The following is a 17,878-nucleotide window of genomic DNA, read 5'->3' as shown; positions in this document are numbered from 1 at the left end:
TCAAAAATTAGAGTATTATGTGTAAATAGATATTATTAGCTTGATTTCAAATCCATATTAATTCTTTTAATATTTCATCTATTTTTTATACAAACAGAATAGCTGTAAGCGTAAAAAGTGTTTTTTACGGAAATGTTGAAGAGATTCTCACAAAAGAAACAGGAATAAGATTCCAGAGAATATTATCCTGACACAGAGATTACTACTCTTCATTTGGCAAACTTATTCGCAAAATTGCGCATTTTTTCGTGAAAATGAATCAAGCAAAAAAAATTCGAAATTTGAAAAATAATTTTGCGAAAAACTAAATTACACAAAAAACATGGCAGCAAAAATTAATTGCGCAAAAGAACTTGTGGAATTCTCTGCTCTGAGAGCCATTATAAATTTTATTATATCATATTTAATAACTTCTCTTCAGTATTTATTTCGCAAAATTTTCGCGTTTTTCGAGAAATTTTTGCATTCATTTTTTCAGAACAATTTCGCATTTTACGTAAATCAAATTAAAGTGCGAAATATCGCATTCTTCGCGAGCGAACAAAATGCGAAATTTTCGCAAAACGATTTATCCTTTTCACTGGAAATCCTACTCTATATATATATAGATGCATTCCGAGCAAACATGCATGCATACAGTATATACATAGCATGCAGTTCCCAATTCAGGTTTTACTGTTGCTTCCTTCACAATTAGGATTAATAAATTGCATCAAAATAAAGGTCAAGTACGCCACAACGTGACCTTGGAACACAAAAAAGAAACACAGAGGTAAAAATTAATAAAAATTATTTAAGAAATTTTGGCTTTATGTAGATTTTAATTTTTCTTTAAAAAATAAAAATCCCCCCCTTCCTTCTCCCCCTCGAAGCTGTTGGTGTCCCGCCCTTGTTGATATCCTTGTATATACTGCTGAGTTAGTTTTGCATAAACCAGTGACCAGTCAACCACTCACAGCCTATACATACTATATTTACTATATATATATATATATATATTATAAAGTGCGAATTTCTGTTTGTCATTTTAAAATGTTGATTGAGGAACTCGGGAGAACCACGGGGATGTTCTCAGCTTGGTTTTGAGATTCCAAGTTTAGCGAGTTAAATGGTTTTGGAATTGTCAGATTTAAAGAGTTTCAGGTCGTCTTTACACTTTCATCCTTTGTGGCTAACCCTATATATTTATCAATACATTATCAGCATCAACAAGAATGGAACTAAGGAGAGGGAGTATGGTTTTTTACATTTTACAGTGAAAAAAATGATAAATTTTCTTGTTATAAAAAATTCATACAGCCGAGAAGCAGTATATTCTTCACGTATACCATTAAAGGGACTGTAAGCGTAATTTAAAGTGACCCTCCATGCAAAGAATACAATCTCCAATTCACAACGGTACTCTTAAAAGCTTTGTCTGATCAAGTATCAATTAGATCTAAATGTTCATAATTTTGAAAATTGATTATTTTCTATTGTGGTTTCTTTACAAAATTGACTTGCACATTTTTAATGCAGAAAAAAAACATTAAAGGAATTATTACAATTAAAACCTAGAAAAACGACGATATTTTCCACAATATTAATCAGATAAAGGTTTCAAGGGTACCTTTGTTTACTACAGATTGCCATCTTTACATGGAGGGCCACTTGAAATTATTATGCTTACAGTCCATTTTAAAAAGAAGTTACTTTCTTTTCCTAGCTATTTAAGAGAATTTCAACTTTGAATATCCACAAAAAGATACCTTAGATTTATAAAATTAAAGTAATAAAAAAGATTCTTGCTGTATTCTTTCAATCTTAAATTTTTTACGCATCTGGGTTATGTTTTTAACCTTTCAGTCTTTAATCACCTCCGGCCCCTCACCCCCCACCACAGAGGGGTATTTGAGGAGTCAGGGGGGGGAGTGGTTTTTGTCACAATACTCCTCTTAAAATGCATTTGTCTTGTGTCTCATGTTGAGAATGGACAAAATTAATATATTCTGATAATTTTTTCATTTACAAACATTGTATGAATTGTAGCTAGCATTGATTTATAATGATTTCAATTTATAATTACTTTTTCCGTTCATAAATTTATCATTGAATGGATCCTGTAAACCCGCAATATATTTAGATGTAGTCTTTGTTTCAGCGAGCTATTGCGGAAGAAAAACATTTATTTATAGCAAAAGTACAAGAAAGCACAGCGGTTTTGGGATATTCTAAATATATAAATAGATTCTAACAGTTAAATAGAAAAGATTTAGGGGTGCCAGCAAAACGCCAAAACATTGATGTAGTCAGAGTAGCGTGTTGAAAAATTATATTTTATTATATTAGTTTTCAATGAAATAGCGGGTTTTCGGTCGAAATTCTTAACTAAAACATAATATTTAAACAACTTAGAGACTTCTCTAAAAAAAATTCTTAAGTGGCCAAGCCTTATTAGACATTTCACACCGTCATTTAAACAGCTAAGCTAGCTACATACTTTTTCATTCTAAAAAGAAGAAAATATAAGTCAGTTAAATTCATTTACAGTGAAACCCATAAAACTTAGGAATATGAAAATTAAAGACTTTATAGGCTTAAAGTATGGTTTAAATAGTTCAATGAACATAAAAAACACAACAATTGTGCAGTGTACAGTGTACACGTAGGACACTATTATTACATTCTGACCAGTGTGTGTCTACGATTACATTCTTTTTCATGCTGATCTGCCCGGCCTTTCCCGCTGAATTAAAAAAAAACCTTTGAAAAAAAATCGAAATTTCAAATTTTTTTAGCCCATTAGGTCCAGCTGCTTGGCCTGCTATATATATATGCATAAACATAAGCCAAGAGCTATATTATATAGAGATGCTATTGCAGCTTCTAAAAGGGAGGGACATGTACGTTTGTATGTTCCCAGATTTCTATTATAAATTAAATTAAGATTATTCAAATTTCAGATGCGCAGTTTACACATAGTTGTACTGCTGAGCCTCTGCACACTTCAATATGTACAGGTTAGAGATTTTATGTAAAACAAATATTAAATAATGATTCCCTTCTGATTATCAGAATGTTGTTTAACAACTTATTCGCTGTATACTTTTTTAAAGCACATGCATGATAGTGCATTTTTGGTATCTTTTTGTACAAATGTAGTGCACATGCTTAGACAGTACCCATTTGGTATCACACTGGTACATGTATGTACTGTGTACATTTTTAGGCAGTACCTATCTGGTATCTATATGTACAAGTGTACTGTGTACATGTTTAGGCAGTACCTATCTGGTACATATATGTACTGTGCACATGTTAAGGCAGTACCTATTTGGTACATGTGTGTACTGTGTACATGTTAAGGGAGTACCTATTTGGTATCTGTATGTACAGTGTACATGTTAAGGCAGTACCTATCTTTACATGTATGTACTGTGTACATGTAAAGGCAGTACCTATTTGGTACATGTGTGTACTGTGTACATGTTAAGGCAGTACCTATTTGGTACATGCATGTACAGTGTACCTGTTAAGGCAGTACCTATTTGGTACATGTGTGTACTGTGTACATGTTAAGGCAGTACCTATCTGGTACATGTGTGACCTGTGTGAGACAGGATGGGTTGGATGTATGTTTAAATGTCCGATAGAAGAATATCTCAACAGACACCAGTTTGACGAGTGAGTAAGAAAACATTATCATCCGAGCCGGATATTCCAGATCCGAGCCGGATATTCCAGATCCGAGCCGGATATTCCAGATATATTCCAGATCCGAGCCCGATATTCCAGATCGTATTTTCTATCATTTTCCAATTTTTCATAATTATTTTCAATACCATCTCTATAGAATTATTTATCAACATGTCAACTCACTTTCTATTTCGTTCTCCTATAAATGTCATAATTGCCAATAGGTTTACAATTTATTTTCTGTACGGATTTTCTTTTTATCATATTTTTAAGTTTGTTATTTATTTTGATTTTATTATTTTGATTTTCGTCTTAATTATTATCATTTTGTTTCTTTTTTCATTCTATTATTATTATTTTTTTGTTTTGTTTTGGCTATATTATAGATTTTACATTTATTTTTTTATCACTTTGGTTTTTATTTCACAATCATCTTTTTTAGAAAAAAAACTTTTTAAATTTTTAGCTTTATCACAAAGGAATTTAGTTTTTGCCACAAACTTAAGTTTTCTGTAACCCATTTCTTTGTAACCTGTTGGTTTAAACCTTTGATTTTTCAGATTTAGACAATTTGATTAAACATGATTCATAGTTTGAAAAATCCAAAATTGCAAAGATATCGGGTTAAAAACATTAGAGGTTGTTGCAAAGACTCCATAGTATTTTTCCCCAAGTTTTCATCAATTTAACATATTTAAATTTTCAGTGACAACGTGTATATAGGAATCAAAGATGAGATGGGAGAGAAGAGTTACACAGATAATATAATTGCAGGAAATAAATATATTCTATAATCTAAATATCGTCCTTACTGAGTCATTTTATTTAAAAAAGAGAGGCAATAGGCCCGTCTGCCCGAATAGTAACAGTATCCTTGAAATCTTAATTCTGATAAATATTGTGGAAGATATTACGTTTTTATATCTTGAAAAGTGTTTAATTCTGTTAAATTTGCCATTGTTTCTGAAGCAGGAAATGGCAGGTCACTTTTATAAAGAAACAACAAATGAAAATAATCAATTTTCAAAAACAAAAACAGGGATATCTAATTCGAATACATGATCTGATCTTATAAAGTTTTAAGGATACCGTTCACCCCGGACTAACCAGAGTGAAATGCATTCTGTTTCTATTATTTGAAATCATACTCGTTTTGGCCTATAATTAAACAATATTTAAACTTATAGATTGATTTGTTTTACAATTTTCATTCAAAACGTATATGCCGGCAAAAAAGTATATAAGAAAAAAGGCTAAAAATTTATGTTTATTAGGTCAAATTGTGATCGAAAGTCACAGCTTTTTTTAAATATTGACAGAACCGTTAAATCCACGTGCGTTATGAATCGGTCATTTTTCAATCAATTGTCCCGGGTCCCCTGAATTGTCCCGGGTCCCCTGAATTGTCCCGGGTCCGCTGAAATTACGTTTAGAGTTCTTTTAGTGGTTTATAGTAGTTTATTAACATGATTATTGACATTATCAACTGAATCTCTTCTTATCAACAATAGTAGTTTATCAACATGATTATTGACATTATCAACTGAATCTCTTCTTATCAACAATAGTAGTTTATCAACATGATTATTGACATTATCAACTGAATCTATTCTTATCAACAATAGTAGTTTATTAACATGATTATTGACATTATCAACTGAATCTCTTCTTATCAACAATAGTAGTTTATCAACATGATTATTGACATTATCAACTGAATCTCTTCTTATCAACAATAGTAGTTTATCAACATGATTATCAACATTATCAACAAATTTTCATAACGTAAAAAATCAATTCTCAGCAAATCTTTCAGCAAGTTTTAACTGAAAGATTTTAAAGATTCGTAATTAATGAATTATACAATTATATATATTTGTATTCATGAAATGAAGGAAAGTGGTTTGTTTACATTTTACTATGACATATTGGAAACAATAGCAAAGGTTGTAAATAAAAGATGAAATTTGAAAATATACAAGGCTACCAGGGCGCTCCGGGCGCATCTCCGATTTGAACTTTTAATTGTCCCTAAATCATTCAATTTTTTTCGTGGATTTTCAAAATTTTGCGAAAATCAAAAAAATGTTTTTAGACAACTTTTTGAAATTCTGAGCTCCATAAACCTTCCCTGGGGTCATGTGAGGTCCCACACAAAATGTTGGCCCAATCGGTTCAGCTGTTTTTACGTTTATTGGATACCAACAGACAAGCAAAGTATATATATATATATAGTAGATAGATATAAGTTACTAGGCTTTTCGGGCGCTTCGCGTCCATCTTCTATTTCAATTGTGAACATATTCTCTTTGTATTCATTGTAAAACAAAAACAAAACGAAAGTTTCGCGAATTTTGTAGCAAAATTTTGTTGATTTTCGAAATTTTCAAAAATCGAATTTTGTTACAGGAATTTTTTGATAATACAATCATCCATAAACCTTCCTGGGGTCACGCGAGGTCCCACAAAAAATTTTGGGCCCGATCGGTTCAGCCGTTTTGACGTTTATTTGAGATACAAACAGACACCCGGACAAACAAAGTTTATATATATAGAATTAATGTTCCTATTAAATATATTTCTTGATCTCAGGTCTGATAAGTAGTCAAGCGCAACATGAAATCTGACCGAGGAAAAATTGTTAAAACTTGTTGAAAATTTTTAATTGTTGTTTGCAATAAATTATTTATGGTTTATTGGTTCAGAATAGGTTTATTTTAAAAGAAACTTTCTCAATTCTGTCAAAAGAAAGTTGAATTTATACAGTACAAAGAACACATGTTTTTACAGTACATAATTTAATATAGTACATAAATTGCACAGTACAAAACAGAAGTATTTAAAGTACAGGATAGAATATTGATGTGAATATATAATTCAATACAACAGTACATGTATGCATGTACTTAACACTAAGTTAAAACAGGGTGCATGTATTTTAAATTCATCATTGGCTATGATACAGGGTTACCCTTAGAGGATGAGACTGTAAAGACGACCAGAAACTCTTAAAATCTGACGATTCCAAGGTTAAATTAAGTCTTCTGCACAACATATAATTTTTTAATGGCTTATTTTATGATATGACAAAAAAGAAACAAGTTTAACAGTTGCAGGAAGTCATGAATATAAGGATACAGACAGTATAAATTCCGTACAGTCGTCTCTGAAGTTGTTAATATATACACTGAGATACAGCTTATTGACCATTTAAAAAAAGATCATTTTTTTCTTAATTAGAAGTCATAACAGCTTGGGTCTGCATTGTAGTCGTCTTCCTTTTCATGCGAGATGCCGCAACCGCTTCCTGATCCTCCTGAAATTTATGAAAATGGGAAGTTCTAAGAAATGCATATCAAAACTTATTTCCTAATTGTGGACTAATATACCAATCTCTGTCCAGACTCTATTAAAAATTGAAAAGATATTTTTTCTTTCTATCCTGTTTCCCTGCAAACGTTTTGTCGCCGACATGCCGATGTCGAACATAAAAAGTCCGGAACTAATTACCTGACATCTTCGCCATCGTAACTATAATATCGGTTTAAATGTTTCCTAGGATACAGTTACAGCGCAAAGTCAGCAGAAAAATTCCCAATTTGTGTTCTATATTTAAAACAGTTCCATGAAAGTAAAGAAAATGTTAACCTTATATGCTCGGATAGCGAGCTCTCGAGCACTCTGAGTGTACTTGGTTCTCATCATCATCACCTCTTCAGTTGTTTGCCTTAATTTTATTTAACTATGATGAATTTGAATATTTCCTGAATTAACGATTTTTACCATGTACCTTAGGTGGTTAATGATGGATGTTTAATAACACCATTCGTACACAACAATGCATTAAACTCTGCAGCAAAATGTCCTAATGCAAACCAACTTATTTCAAGTAATAAGAATTCTTTAGGCCAGAAAACTTTAGATCTGGTTCATTTAGGTCAAATTGTACACTTACCGTAAGTTCTCCTCAAGCATTGATATTTTTTGCTTTGAAAGCATTGACTTGGCAGAGGCTTCATCCACTTCATAGGATTCATAAGGTTTCAGATGGCAATCATATGCTAACTTTGTCACGCTATCTAAGACTGACCTAGGATAACATACAAATAAGGACAGTTGACAGCTATAGCACAAGCACAGTAAATTAGAGAGAGTGAGCATTAATTGTAATTTGCTTTAATATACTTTTTTGATGGGCTTTATATTTTAGTATTCAAAACTTTTAACGACATTTTCGACAGATTTTGAATTAGATTTTATAAAATGTCAGAAAATATTTGAAAGCTGTTCTTAGTTTTACGTGATAGGAGATCAAGAGGAATTTTGATACCACCATGTTTTGTCAATCTTGTCAATTCACTCCATGTCCTAGTTATTCCAAAGACTCATATCAATGTTAAAAATAGCTCCAATGATTTAAAGATTAAATCATCCCTAAAAATACTCCATCTAAATATTATTTCTTGTTTTCATCACCTATTGCGAATAGATGTTCTGATTTCATTCCGTTCCTCCATACCCTCTGTCCTCATCTTGGACAAGTACCCGTACAGTTCCTCCTTGGACTTAAAGTCAGAGTAGTTCACCTGAAAAATATTTCTAAAATATTGTAAACGGTCTCAATAATGAATTAAAAATCTACCTGAACAGCTCTGCTCAGGTCCTCAGCATGCTTTCTAGCATCTCTAGTCAGCTTATACTGAATCCAGTTCTCTACAATAATCTTATTTAATTAGAACTAGCTAATGGGCCCGAAATCGATTTTTTTAGCCTATAACACTTATTTAACCCCTCATTGCTGACTGGATTTAACTCCTGAATTTAAAAGTTTGGGTCAATCCCTGTGTCAACTAAAAGTTTCCAGATCAGACCGCAATGTCAGCTTAAAGTGTCAATCTATATATTTATGCTCTTTGCTTATATTATGTCAGCTATAGCTGGCCAAACAAATGGACCTAATTGGCTGAAATTTATTAGTGAACCCATGGTACCAGGTACCCTGGGGTTACATTCGGCTGAAAAATCGATTTAGTTGTCTTAATTCAAATTTCTTAATTCATTTTTCTTTAACTAAGAATCTTTTTTAATTTTAGAAATTCCACGGACAACGCCGGGCAATGTCTGTCAATATTAGTATATACCCGAGTTCCTGGCTGTATTATGCATATCATCTACCACTGACTCACCACCAGCCCTGTACCACAGCAAGGCCTCAGATCTAGAAATATTTGTTTATACTGTCAAGTGTTTACATAATGACACCAGTTTTCTTCAAATTATAGAAATTTTCTATCAACATTCTTTAATGTTGGTTAATTTTAAATAATGATATCTCGGTAAACTCATACATATATGTTTAAATCATGCTGCTGCTTCTGATCCGATTTAAGCTGTTTTGTTTAAAGATGCCAATTTTAAGGATATTTCCATGGCCTTTCTGTATGACAGAAATATTTGTAAATTTATGATGAAACTTTGTTTATAAGTTGAAAATAAAATGTTTTTTTAGTCTTAGTTCATTTTATTTTTTGGTTCCTCTTTCACTTTGTTACCTGGTTGGTATAACCTCTTCTGCCTCTTCTTGTTCCTCTCTCTCTCTCTGAGCTCTAAGAGCTGGACCCCGAGTTAGAAGATAGAATTGTCTCCAGTTGGAACACACACCAGCCAGCTCTTTCTCCTTCTCAACCACTTCCCTTTATTATGAATTAGCATTTAATCTTTTAGGATTCACACTAAACTAAGCTATTTGGGAAGGTTAAATAGGTCTATGATAGGCCGGGTACTGTAAAAAGCCTGGCCGCGCCATCAAAGTTGAGACCAGGCCGGCCTAGGATAGGGTCGTACTGTCTAAACGCTACTATATTTTCGGTCAGTGTACGGCAGATTACTGCAGTACACACCGAAAGCTAATAATGGCTGGTACAAGGGGTTGGGACGGTTCGAATTCAAATTGACCATAATCCAAGCTGCTGTGGATTGTCAGTAAAAAGTTTAATTAATCAAGTAATATTATAATATCAATAAATACTGTAAATAAAAGTACATGAAGAATTTCTACAGCTGAGTACGCTTAGAATAAAGATGTTTTGGTGATGGTCCTTAAATACTGGTTGACAATGACAAAGGAAAATATGGAAAACAGTTAGATATTTTATATACATTTGAGAACAACAAAATCTAGTGCAGCTTGAGTATTGATAATAACAAAACTTAGATTTTTGTTTGAAAGTTTTTTATTAAAGAATTACTCTTAAGATCAGGGGTCAATATAATTCCCAAAAAAGCTGATTTTCTCGATCCCAAAATAATTTTTTGCCCCCAACTTTAAAAAAAATAATCCCAATTTTAAAATGCCCCCAACTTTTTTTAAATTATCATTTAAAAAAAATTTGCCCCCAATTAAAGAATTTGCCCCCATTTCTTTCAAATTTGTCAATCCCAAATGGGATTGAAAAAGGAATGATATTGACCCCTGCTTAAGATAGGTAAATAGGTTCCTGTTTTAAGAAGAATCCGTTAAAGCTTATGGATTTAATACTAGCAGAAATTTATGGCAAACAACAACAGAAAGTGATTATTTACTTATTTGGCAACGCACATTAATACCATAATTGCTATAATTACCTACACAGAAACCATTCTGGTTTTCAGGGAAATCATAAAACAATAAGATTAGGACTGGGACTGGGCCCGTTCAAACTTTTCATTTCATTTACGGTTAGTTAGAAACGCTTTTGAAATAAAATCTCAGGTAGCCGTTAGTTGTATCCGGCTGGAGTTGTACTGTACCTGCCACCATTCCTGTACCATGTGATACGGCTGGAGTTGTACTGTACCTGCCACCATTCCTATACCATGTGATCCTACTGGAGTTGTACTGTACCTGTCACCATTCCTATACCATGTGATCCTACTGGAATTGTACTGTACCTGCCACCATTCCTATACCATGTGATCCTACTGGAGTTGTACTGTACCTGCCACCATTCCTATACCATGTGATCCTACTGGAGTTGTACTGTACCTGCCACCATTCCTGTACCATGTGATCCTACTGGAGTTGGATTGTACCTGCCACCATTCCTATACCATATGATCCTACTAGAGTTGTACTGTACCTGCCACCATTCCTATGCCATGTGATCCTACTGGAGTTGTACTGTACCTTCCACCATTCCTATACCACGTGATCCTACTGGAGTTGTATTGTACCTGCCACCATTCCTGTACCATGTGATCCTACTGGAGTTGTACTGTACCTGCCACCATTCCTGTACCACCTGATCCTACTGGATCGTGTCTCCTCTAAATCTTCTTCAGCAACAGCTTTCTTCCCTCTAGCCAGCTCAAGCTGCTTATAGTTGCTGCTGTACCCAGCACGCTCCCTAGACATCAATTAATTATGTATTTAATTTATTTTCACTTTTATTTCTAAAATGAATTTGCAGAATTGATTTCTCCAATTAAAGGCTATATATAATTTCTGCAGTATATATCTACTTGTATATTGACTCCTTGAATCGATCGTTTATTTTATTTGAACAAATGATTATTACAATTGATTTCTACAATTGGTTTTAGTAATTGATTTCAGCCATTGATTTCAAAAATGTAATAATGTTACTGATGGATTTGTAGATTTATTTACATCGATTTGCCTTTTCAATTTATTGGATATTGGGGACTGAATCACCAGCGGGGGGGGGGGACTTATCCAGCCCCTTTATTTGCCTCTGATAGCTAACAAAATGTGTGAAAACTAAACGATGCTCTTTACCTGTCTTCATCTACAGCTTCGATATTGTTTCTATACCAGAGCAGTCTCTCACTTCTACACCACACATTCTTAGTCTTTTCACGCATGGATTTAACGGTTCTGTCAATATTCCAGAAAACTGTGACTTTCCATCACAATTTGACCCCTTTTACATAATTTTATAGCCTTTTATCATAAATATTTTTTGTTGGCATATACATTTTAAATGAAAAAGTATAAAATAAACAAATCTGTAAGTTGAGTTAAAGACGAAATACGTTTAATTTTAAATAAAAGAAACCGAATGCTTCTCTCTCTGGTTAGTTCCTAAAAAGTCTCTTTACATAATACTGAACTCTCAGCTCATCTACAGTGATAACAAGAAACAAGGAAATAGAAAGACGATATTATAGCATTACTAAAGCGCTTTGATGTTGTTACAAAGCAAATATGTTATCCATTTACTTAGCAAAGCACAATTTAAGTGAAAAGGGTCTATTTACACTGTACAATTGCTATGTATAATTTAAGTGAAAAGGGTCTGTTTACACTGTACAATTGCTATGTATAATTTAAGTGAAAAGGGTCTATTTACACTGTACAATTGCTATGTATAATTTAAGTGAAAAGGGTCTATTTACACTGTACAATTGCTATGTATAATGTTCATTGAACTACTTTAACTTGAGTTTAAAAGTCGTCTTCCTATTTCAGAGTTTTCTGTTTATCATTGTACCATGTATAGCCGGTCACTCTCTTTAAAATCTAAAATAATGTTTTTAAAAGACGAGAATTATCCTTCCTTGTCATATCTCCCAGTTCCTTCATCTCCACCTTCCCCTCCTTATACGCTTCCCTGAATACAGATCAAATCGGAAAAATGTTCGAAATAGAAATAAAAAAATTTGTTTTTGCAAAGTGAGCACCGGAGTGAATCGGACATGTCAAACTTTAATTCAGTGTTAGCATGAATTTTTTTCGAAACTCGACAGTCAAGTATAGTTTTTGATCAAAGAGGTTCGCGAAAAATGAAAAGCGGTATAGGCTGAATCGAATTGAATTTCGCGAACACTCCCTTTAAAGTTTAACCTTCTTCGTTTGAGAATATCAAGCTGCTGCCAGTTTCCACAGAGTCCAGCGAGCTCCCGGTCATCCTATATAAGTAGGTTTACTATAGTGGTCACCATTTATATCAATACAATCAGTGAATGATTTCAAATGTTCCGTTGTTAATCGGATAGATCCATCTTGAAATTGCAACGACAGTCTTTCTTTTCAAGCTGTTATACAAAAGTATGTAAAAGTTTGTGAGAAGGTTCATGATGTATAGGGTTACCAACAAAACATGAGACTGTAAAGACGACCTAGAACTATATTTGACGATTCTAAGGTTAACCCAACAATTCTAAATACATTCTTTTTTTGGCTTATTTTATGAAAAGGAAAAAGAAAACAAGTTTAAAATTACAGGAAATCGTAATTAAACATGACAATTGATAAATAGTTATGAATGTCGTCTTCAATATACTGTATTAGATATTTGTAGTTTATTTCGTTAAAAACATCTTTTGCTTGAATATATTTTAATTTGAAATCAAATTTACTGTAACCATGACTCCCATATAATATTTTTATTATTGTCTAGCTTTGGTATCAAACAACAAAATTAGGGAAGAAGACATTTTAAACTATTCACCAACTGTCATGTTTCGTAGGACACCCTGTAACAGACAGTATAAATTCTGAATAATAACAGACAATATAAATTCCGAATAGTAACAGACAGTATAAATTCTGAATAGTAACAGACAGTATAAATGTGAATAGTAACAGAAAGTATAAATTCTGAATAGTAGCAGACAGTATAAATTATGAATAGTAACAGGCAGTATAAATTCTGAATAATAACAGACAGTATAATTCTGAATAATAACAGACAGTATAATTTCTGAATAATAACAGACAGTATAAATTCTGAATAGTAACAAACAGTATAAATTCTGAATAGCAGACAGTACAAATTCTGAATAGTAACAAACAGTATAATTTCTGAATGGTAACAGACAGTATGAATTCTGAATAGTAACAGACAGTATGAATTCTGAATAGTAACAGACTGTATAAATTCTTAGTAGTAACAGACAGCATAAATTCTGAATAGTAACAGAAAGTATGAATTCTGAATAGTAACAGACAGTATAAATTCGTAATAGTAACAGACAGTATAAATTCTGAATAGTAACAGACAGTATAGATTCTGAATAGTAACAGACAGTATAAACTCTGAATAGTAACAGACGTAAATATTCTGAATAGTAACAGACAGTATAAACTCTGAATAGTAACAGACGTAAAAATTCTGAATAGTAACAGACTGTATAAATTTTAAATAGTAACAGACAGTATAAGTTCTGAATAGTAACAGAATGTATGAATTCTGAATAGTAACAGACAGTATAAATTCTGAATAGTAACAGACAGTATAAATTTTGAATAGTAACAGACAGTTTAAATTCTGAATAGTAACAGACAGTATAGATTCTGAATAGTAACAGACAGTATAAACTCTGAATAGTAACAGACGTAAAAATTCTGAATAATAACAGACAGTATAAATTCTGAATAGTAACAGACGTAAAAATTCTGAATATTAACAGACTGTATAAATTCTAAATGGTAACAGACAGTATAAATTCTGAATAGTAACAGAAAGTATGAATTCTGAATAGTAACAGACAGTATAAATTCTGAATAGTAACAGACAATATAAATTTTGAATAGTAACAGACAGTTTAAATTCTGAAATGTAACAGACAGTATAGATTCTGAATAGTAACAGACCGTATAAACTCTGAATAGTAACAGACGTAAAAATTCTGAATAGTAACAGAAAGTATGAATTCTGAATAGTAACAGACAGTATAAATTCTTAATAGTAACAGACAGTATTGATTCTGAATAGTAACAGACAGTATAGATTCTCAATAGTAACAGACAGTATAAAGTCTGAATAGTAACAGACGTAAAAATTCTGAATATTAACAGACTGTATAAATTCTAAATCAGACAGTATAAATTCTGAATAGTAACAGAAAGTATGAATTCTGAATAGTAACAGACAGTATAAATTCTGAATAGTAACAGACAGTATATAAATTCTGAATAGTAACAGACAGTATAAATTTTGAATAGTAACAGACAGTTTAAATTCTGAATAGTAACAGACAGTATAGATTCTGAATAGTAACAGACAGTATAAACTCTGAATAGTAACAGACGTAAAAATTCTGAATAATAACAGACAGTATAAATTCTGAATAGTAACAGACTGTATAAATTCTAAATAGTAATGCAGACAGTATAAATTCTGAATAGTAACAGAAAGTATGAATTCTGAATAGTAACAGACAGTATAAATTCTTAATAGTAACAGACAGTATAAATTCTGAATAGTAACAGACGTAAAAATTCTGAATAGTAACAGACAGTATAAACTCTGAATAGTAACAGACGTAAAAATTCTGAATAGTAACAGACTGTATAAATTCTAAATAGTAACAGACAGTATAAATTCTGAATAGTAACAGACAGTATAGATTCTGAATAGTAACAGACAGTATAAATTCTGAATAGTAACAGACTGTATAAATTCTAAATAGTAACAGACAGTATAAATTCTGAATAGTAACAGACAGTATAAATTCTGAATAGTAACAGACAGTATAAATTCTGAATAGTAACAGACAGTATAAATTATGAATAGTAACAGACAGTAAAAGTTCTGAATAATAACAGACAGTATAAATTCTGAATAGTAACAGACATTATAGATTCTGAATAGTAACAGACAGTATAAACTCTGAATAGTAACAGACAGTATAAATTCTGAATAGTAACAGAAAGTATGAATTCTGAATAGTAACAGACAGTTTAAACTCTGAATAGTAACAGACGTAAAAATTCTGAATAATCGTCTCTGAAGTTTCTTCCTTTGTGAGTAACCCTGTACAATATGTAATGTACACTGTCACTGTAGTGTACAGGTTAGGCACAAACCATGTTAGGTAAAAAGTGAATCTTACCTCTGAATAAAATTTCACCATTTTAACCCTGTGTCAGCTTCCTGAAACATATTAAATAATATTCTATATCAATAAAGTAGTAATCTCTGGTTGTTTGTTTGTTTGAATATCTGATCATAACTCGTAACCCCTTGGACAGATTTGCCTCAAATTGTGATTGAGGAACTCGGTAGACCCATGGGAATGTTGGTTGACCTTATTATATTATAGAAAAAGTTTGCTTAGCAGGCTAAGCTGGGTTCCAAAGCTAGTGCTTTTTATCATCTAAAGCTGTGAGCAACGTATTTTTTTTGGAATTCTTAGAAGTAAAAATTTTGGTTTTAATTTAACATAATTAATATTTATCAAAATTTTTACTATATTTTTGTAAACTCAAATACTTTTTTTATCGATGGATTTGATCAAAGAAACAATTTTTTAAACTTTAAGATAATATATTTTCATATTGGTTAAAAACTGCTTTTGTAATTGGTCAATGTAAAGATTAAGGTATGAACACACAATTAAGGACCATTTCTGAGAACACCTATTAAGAATAAAGGCACTGTGGAGGAGGAAAAAATATGTTACATACTTACATTTCAGCTGTATAATAAAGGATACATATAATATATTTACAAAACACGTTTTTATTCGAGATTGTGTGGAAACTTTTGTTTGTCTGTTTAAAACAGCTGATGCCTATTTTTCATTGCCAAAATGGCCATTTTTCTTTTCTGTTTGTGTTGCCAAGTTTTGTGAAAATTATAATACTTCGATTTAAAATAAATATGCTTTATATCTTGCTCTTTAAGTTTACTGAGATGATGAGATCTAAACGGAAGGATTAGATTATTATTTATATAAAAAGATTATTTTTACAAAATTTGAAAATGTTTAAAAGTATCTTAAAGTGTTATTGTGTCAGGTAGAAATATGTCCAATGACCTGGCTAACTAGTAAACCTGTACCTGCCCGGCTTGTGTGACCTGCACGGCTACTACCTATAGACTGACCTGAGCTTTAGTGTGAGGCCGGGCATGCTAGGGGAGGGGGAGATAAAGGAGCGGGGGGGATTATTAAATAATCGTTTGTCATCTTTCTAAATTTTGTATTTATCAACTGAATTTTTACTATGCATAATTTGATAAATATTGTTTTGATTGATTAAATGCTGATATTAATATCTTATCTATTTATTCAATCTTTTAAGTTTTTTAAAGTGACTGTTCACTTATATTTTGGTAGTTTAAGGGTAAACTAAATACCCTTCTTAGCTATTCATTAAAGGGTGAGAGAAAAAAGTGTAAAGTTTTTTTTTAACACCCTTTATAGTATCATTCTTACTTTTAAAAAATATTTGTCCGCACAATTAGGTAGTGTGTATAGAAACTATTTAAACGTTTTTTTTCAGTATTAAGAGCCAATGAAAATCTAAAATTATCATATTTCAAAGATATCATTGTAAATTGACCTTGGAAGTACTTTGCAGCGTCAACATTGGTAACCTGATTTTAGCCATAATCACATTGGTAACCCATGATTTTATCAATATTTACATTGGTAATCTTATTTTAGCCATATTTACATTGGGAACCTGATTTTAGCCATATTTACATTGGTAACCTGAATACGAATTTGTACTGATTATTTCGTTAAAATAAACTATTCTATTAATTTCAAAATAATGAAAGACACTACTTTGCTCTAAAAGTTTTTTGGTTTCCTAAAAAGTTTAGTTCACATAAAGTTTCAGTAGATGGTGTATTTTTGGACCTACGCCCGCCCCTCTACTGCCCATCCGACCTACAAGCACGTGGTTTTAACAGCTCTTTGGTAGGTTCGATGCACTGTAGGTCGGATGGGCACGTTAAAAACAGCATATTGGTGCATCCGACCTACTTTAAACTGTCGCTTGGACTGCACGTTAGTAGGTCTGATGGGCCGGTGTTTCGTAGGTCAGATGGGCATTTTTCGTACGTCGGATGGGCATTTTTCGTAGGTCGGATGGACATTTTTCGTATAGTTCGGATGGGCACTTCCTCCCTACAAAAAGTGCCCATGCCGACCTACGAAATATGCCCATCCGACCTACGAAAAATGTCCATACGACCTACAAAAAGTGTCCATCCGACCTACGAAAAATGCCCATCCGACCTACAAAAAGTGCCCATTCGACCTACGAAAACTGTCCATTCGACCTACAAAAAGTGCCCATCTGACCTACAAAATTGAGTGGCCGTCCGACAGCTACAATTAAATATTTATACCCTACTGCGCTAAATATGCATGATAAAATGAGCTGCTGAATAAGTCGGATGGGCAGTAGGTCAGATATTGCAGTAGGTCAGATGTTGCAGTAGGTCGGATGGGTAGTAGGTCAGAT

At 32.3% G+C, this 17,878-nt stretch overlaps 1 protein-coding gene across 3 annotated transcripts; it reads right to left on the bottom strand.

Annotated features, from left to right (window-relative positions):
• Window positions 1-6,772: 6,772 nt before the first annotated feature.
• Window positions 6,773-16,514, bottom strand: LOC111708390 (uncharacterized). Of its 3 annotated transcripts, none has more exons than XM_023481747.1 (13): window positions 16,464-16,514; window positions 15,514-15,554; window positions 12,521-12,585; window positions 12,234-12,287; window positions 11,453-11,506; window positions 10,935-11,060; window positions 9,228-9,368; window positions 8,817-8,893; window positions 8,318-8,388; window positions 8,152-8,261; window positions 7,631-7,765; window positions 7,324-7,402; window positions 6,773-6,991 (listed from the first exon to the last, which is right to left on the bottom strand). In XM_023481747.1, exons 2-13 carry the CDS (start codon window positions 15,532-15,534, stop codon window positions 6,908-6,910), a joined length of 1,017 nt encoding a protein of 338 aa, XP_023337515.1. In that variant the 5' UTR covers window positions 15,535-15,554; window positions 16,464-16,514; the 3' UTR covers window positions 6,773-6,907. The 3 variants fall into 3 exon arrangements, with proteins under 3 accessions (XP_023337515.1, XP_023337517.1, XP_023337516.1); XM_023481749.1 differs by having other exon boundaries at window positions 16,458-16,489; XM_023481748.1 differs by lacking the exon at window positions 16,464-16,514 and adding an exon at window positions 16,092-16,187.
• Between the last annotated feature and the right edge of the window lie 1,364 nt (window positions 16,515-17,878).

The sequence above is a fragment of the Eurytemora carolleeae genome, unplaced genomic scaffold, assembly GCF_000591075.1.
Source record: "Eurytemora carolleeae unplaced genomic scaffold, Eaff_2.0 scaffold20, whole genome shotgun sequence".
NCBI classification, from domain to species: domain Eukaryota; kingdom Metazoa; phylum Arthropoda; class Copepoda; order Calanoida; family Temoridae; genus Eurytemora; species Eurytemora carolleeae.
This window is presented reverse-complemented; position numbering and strand designations above follow the sequence as displayed.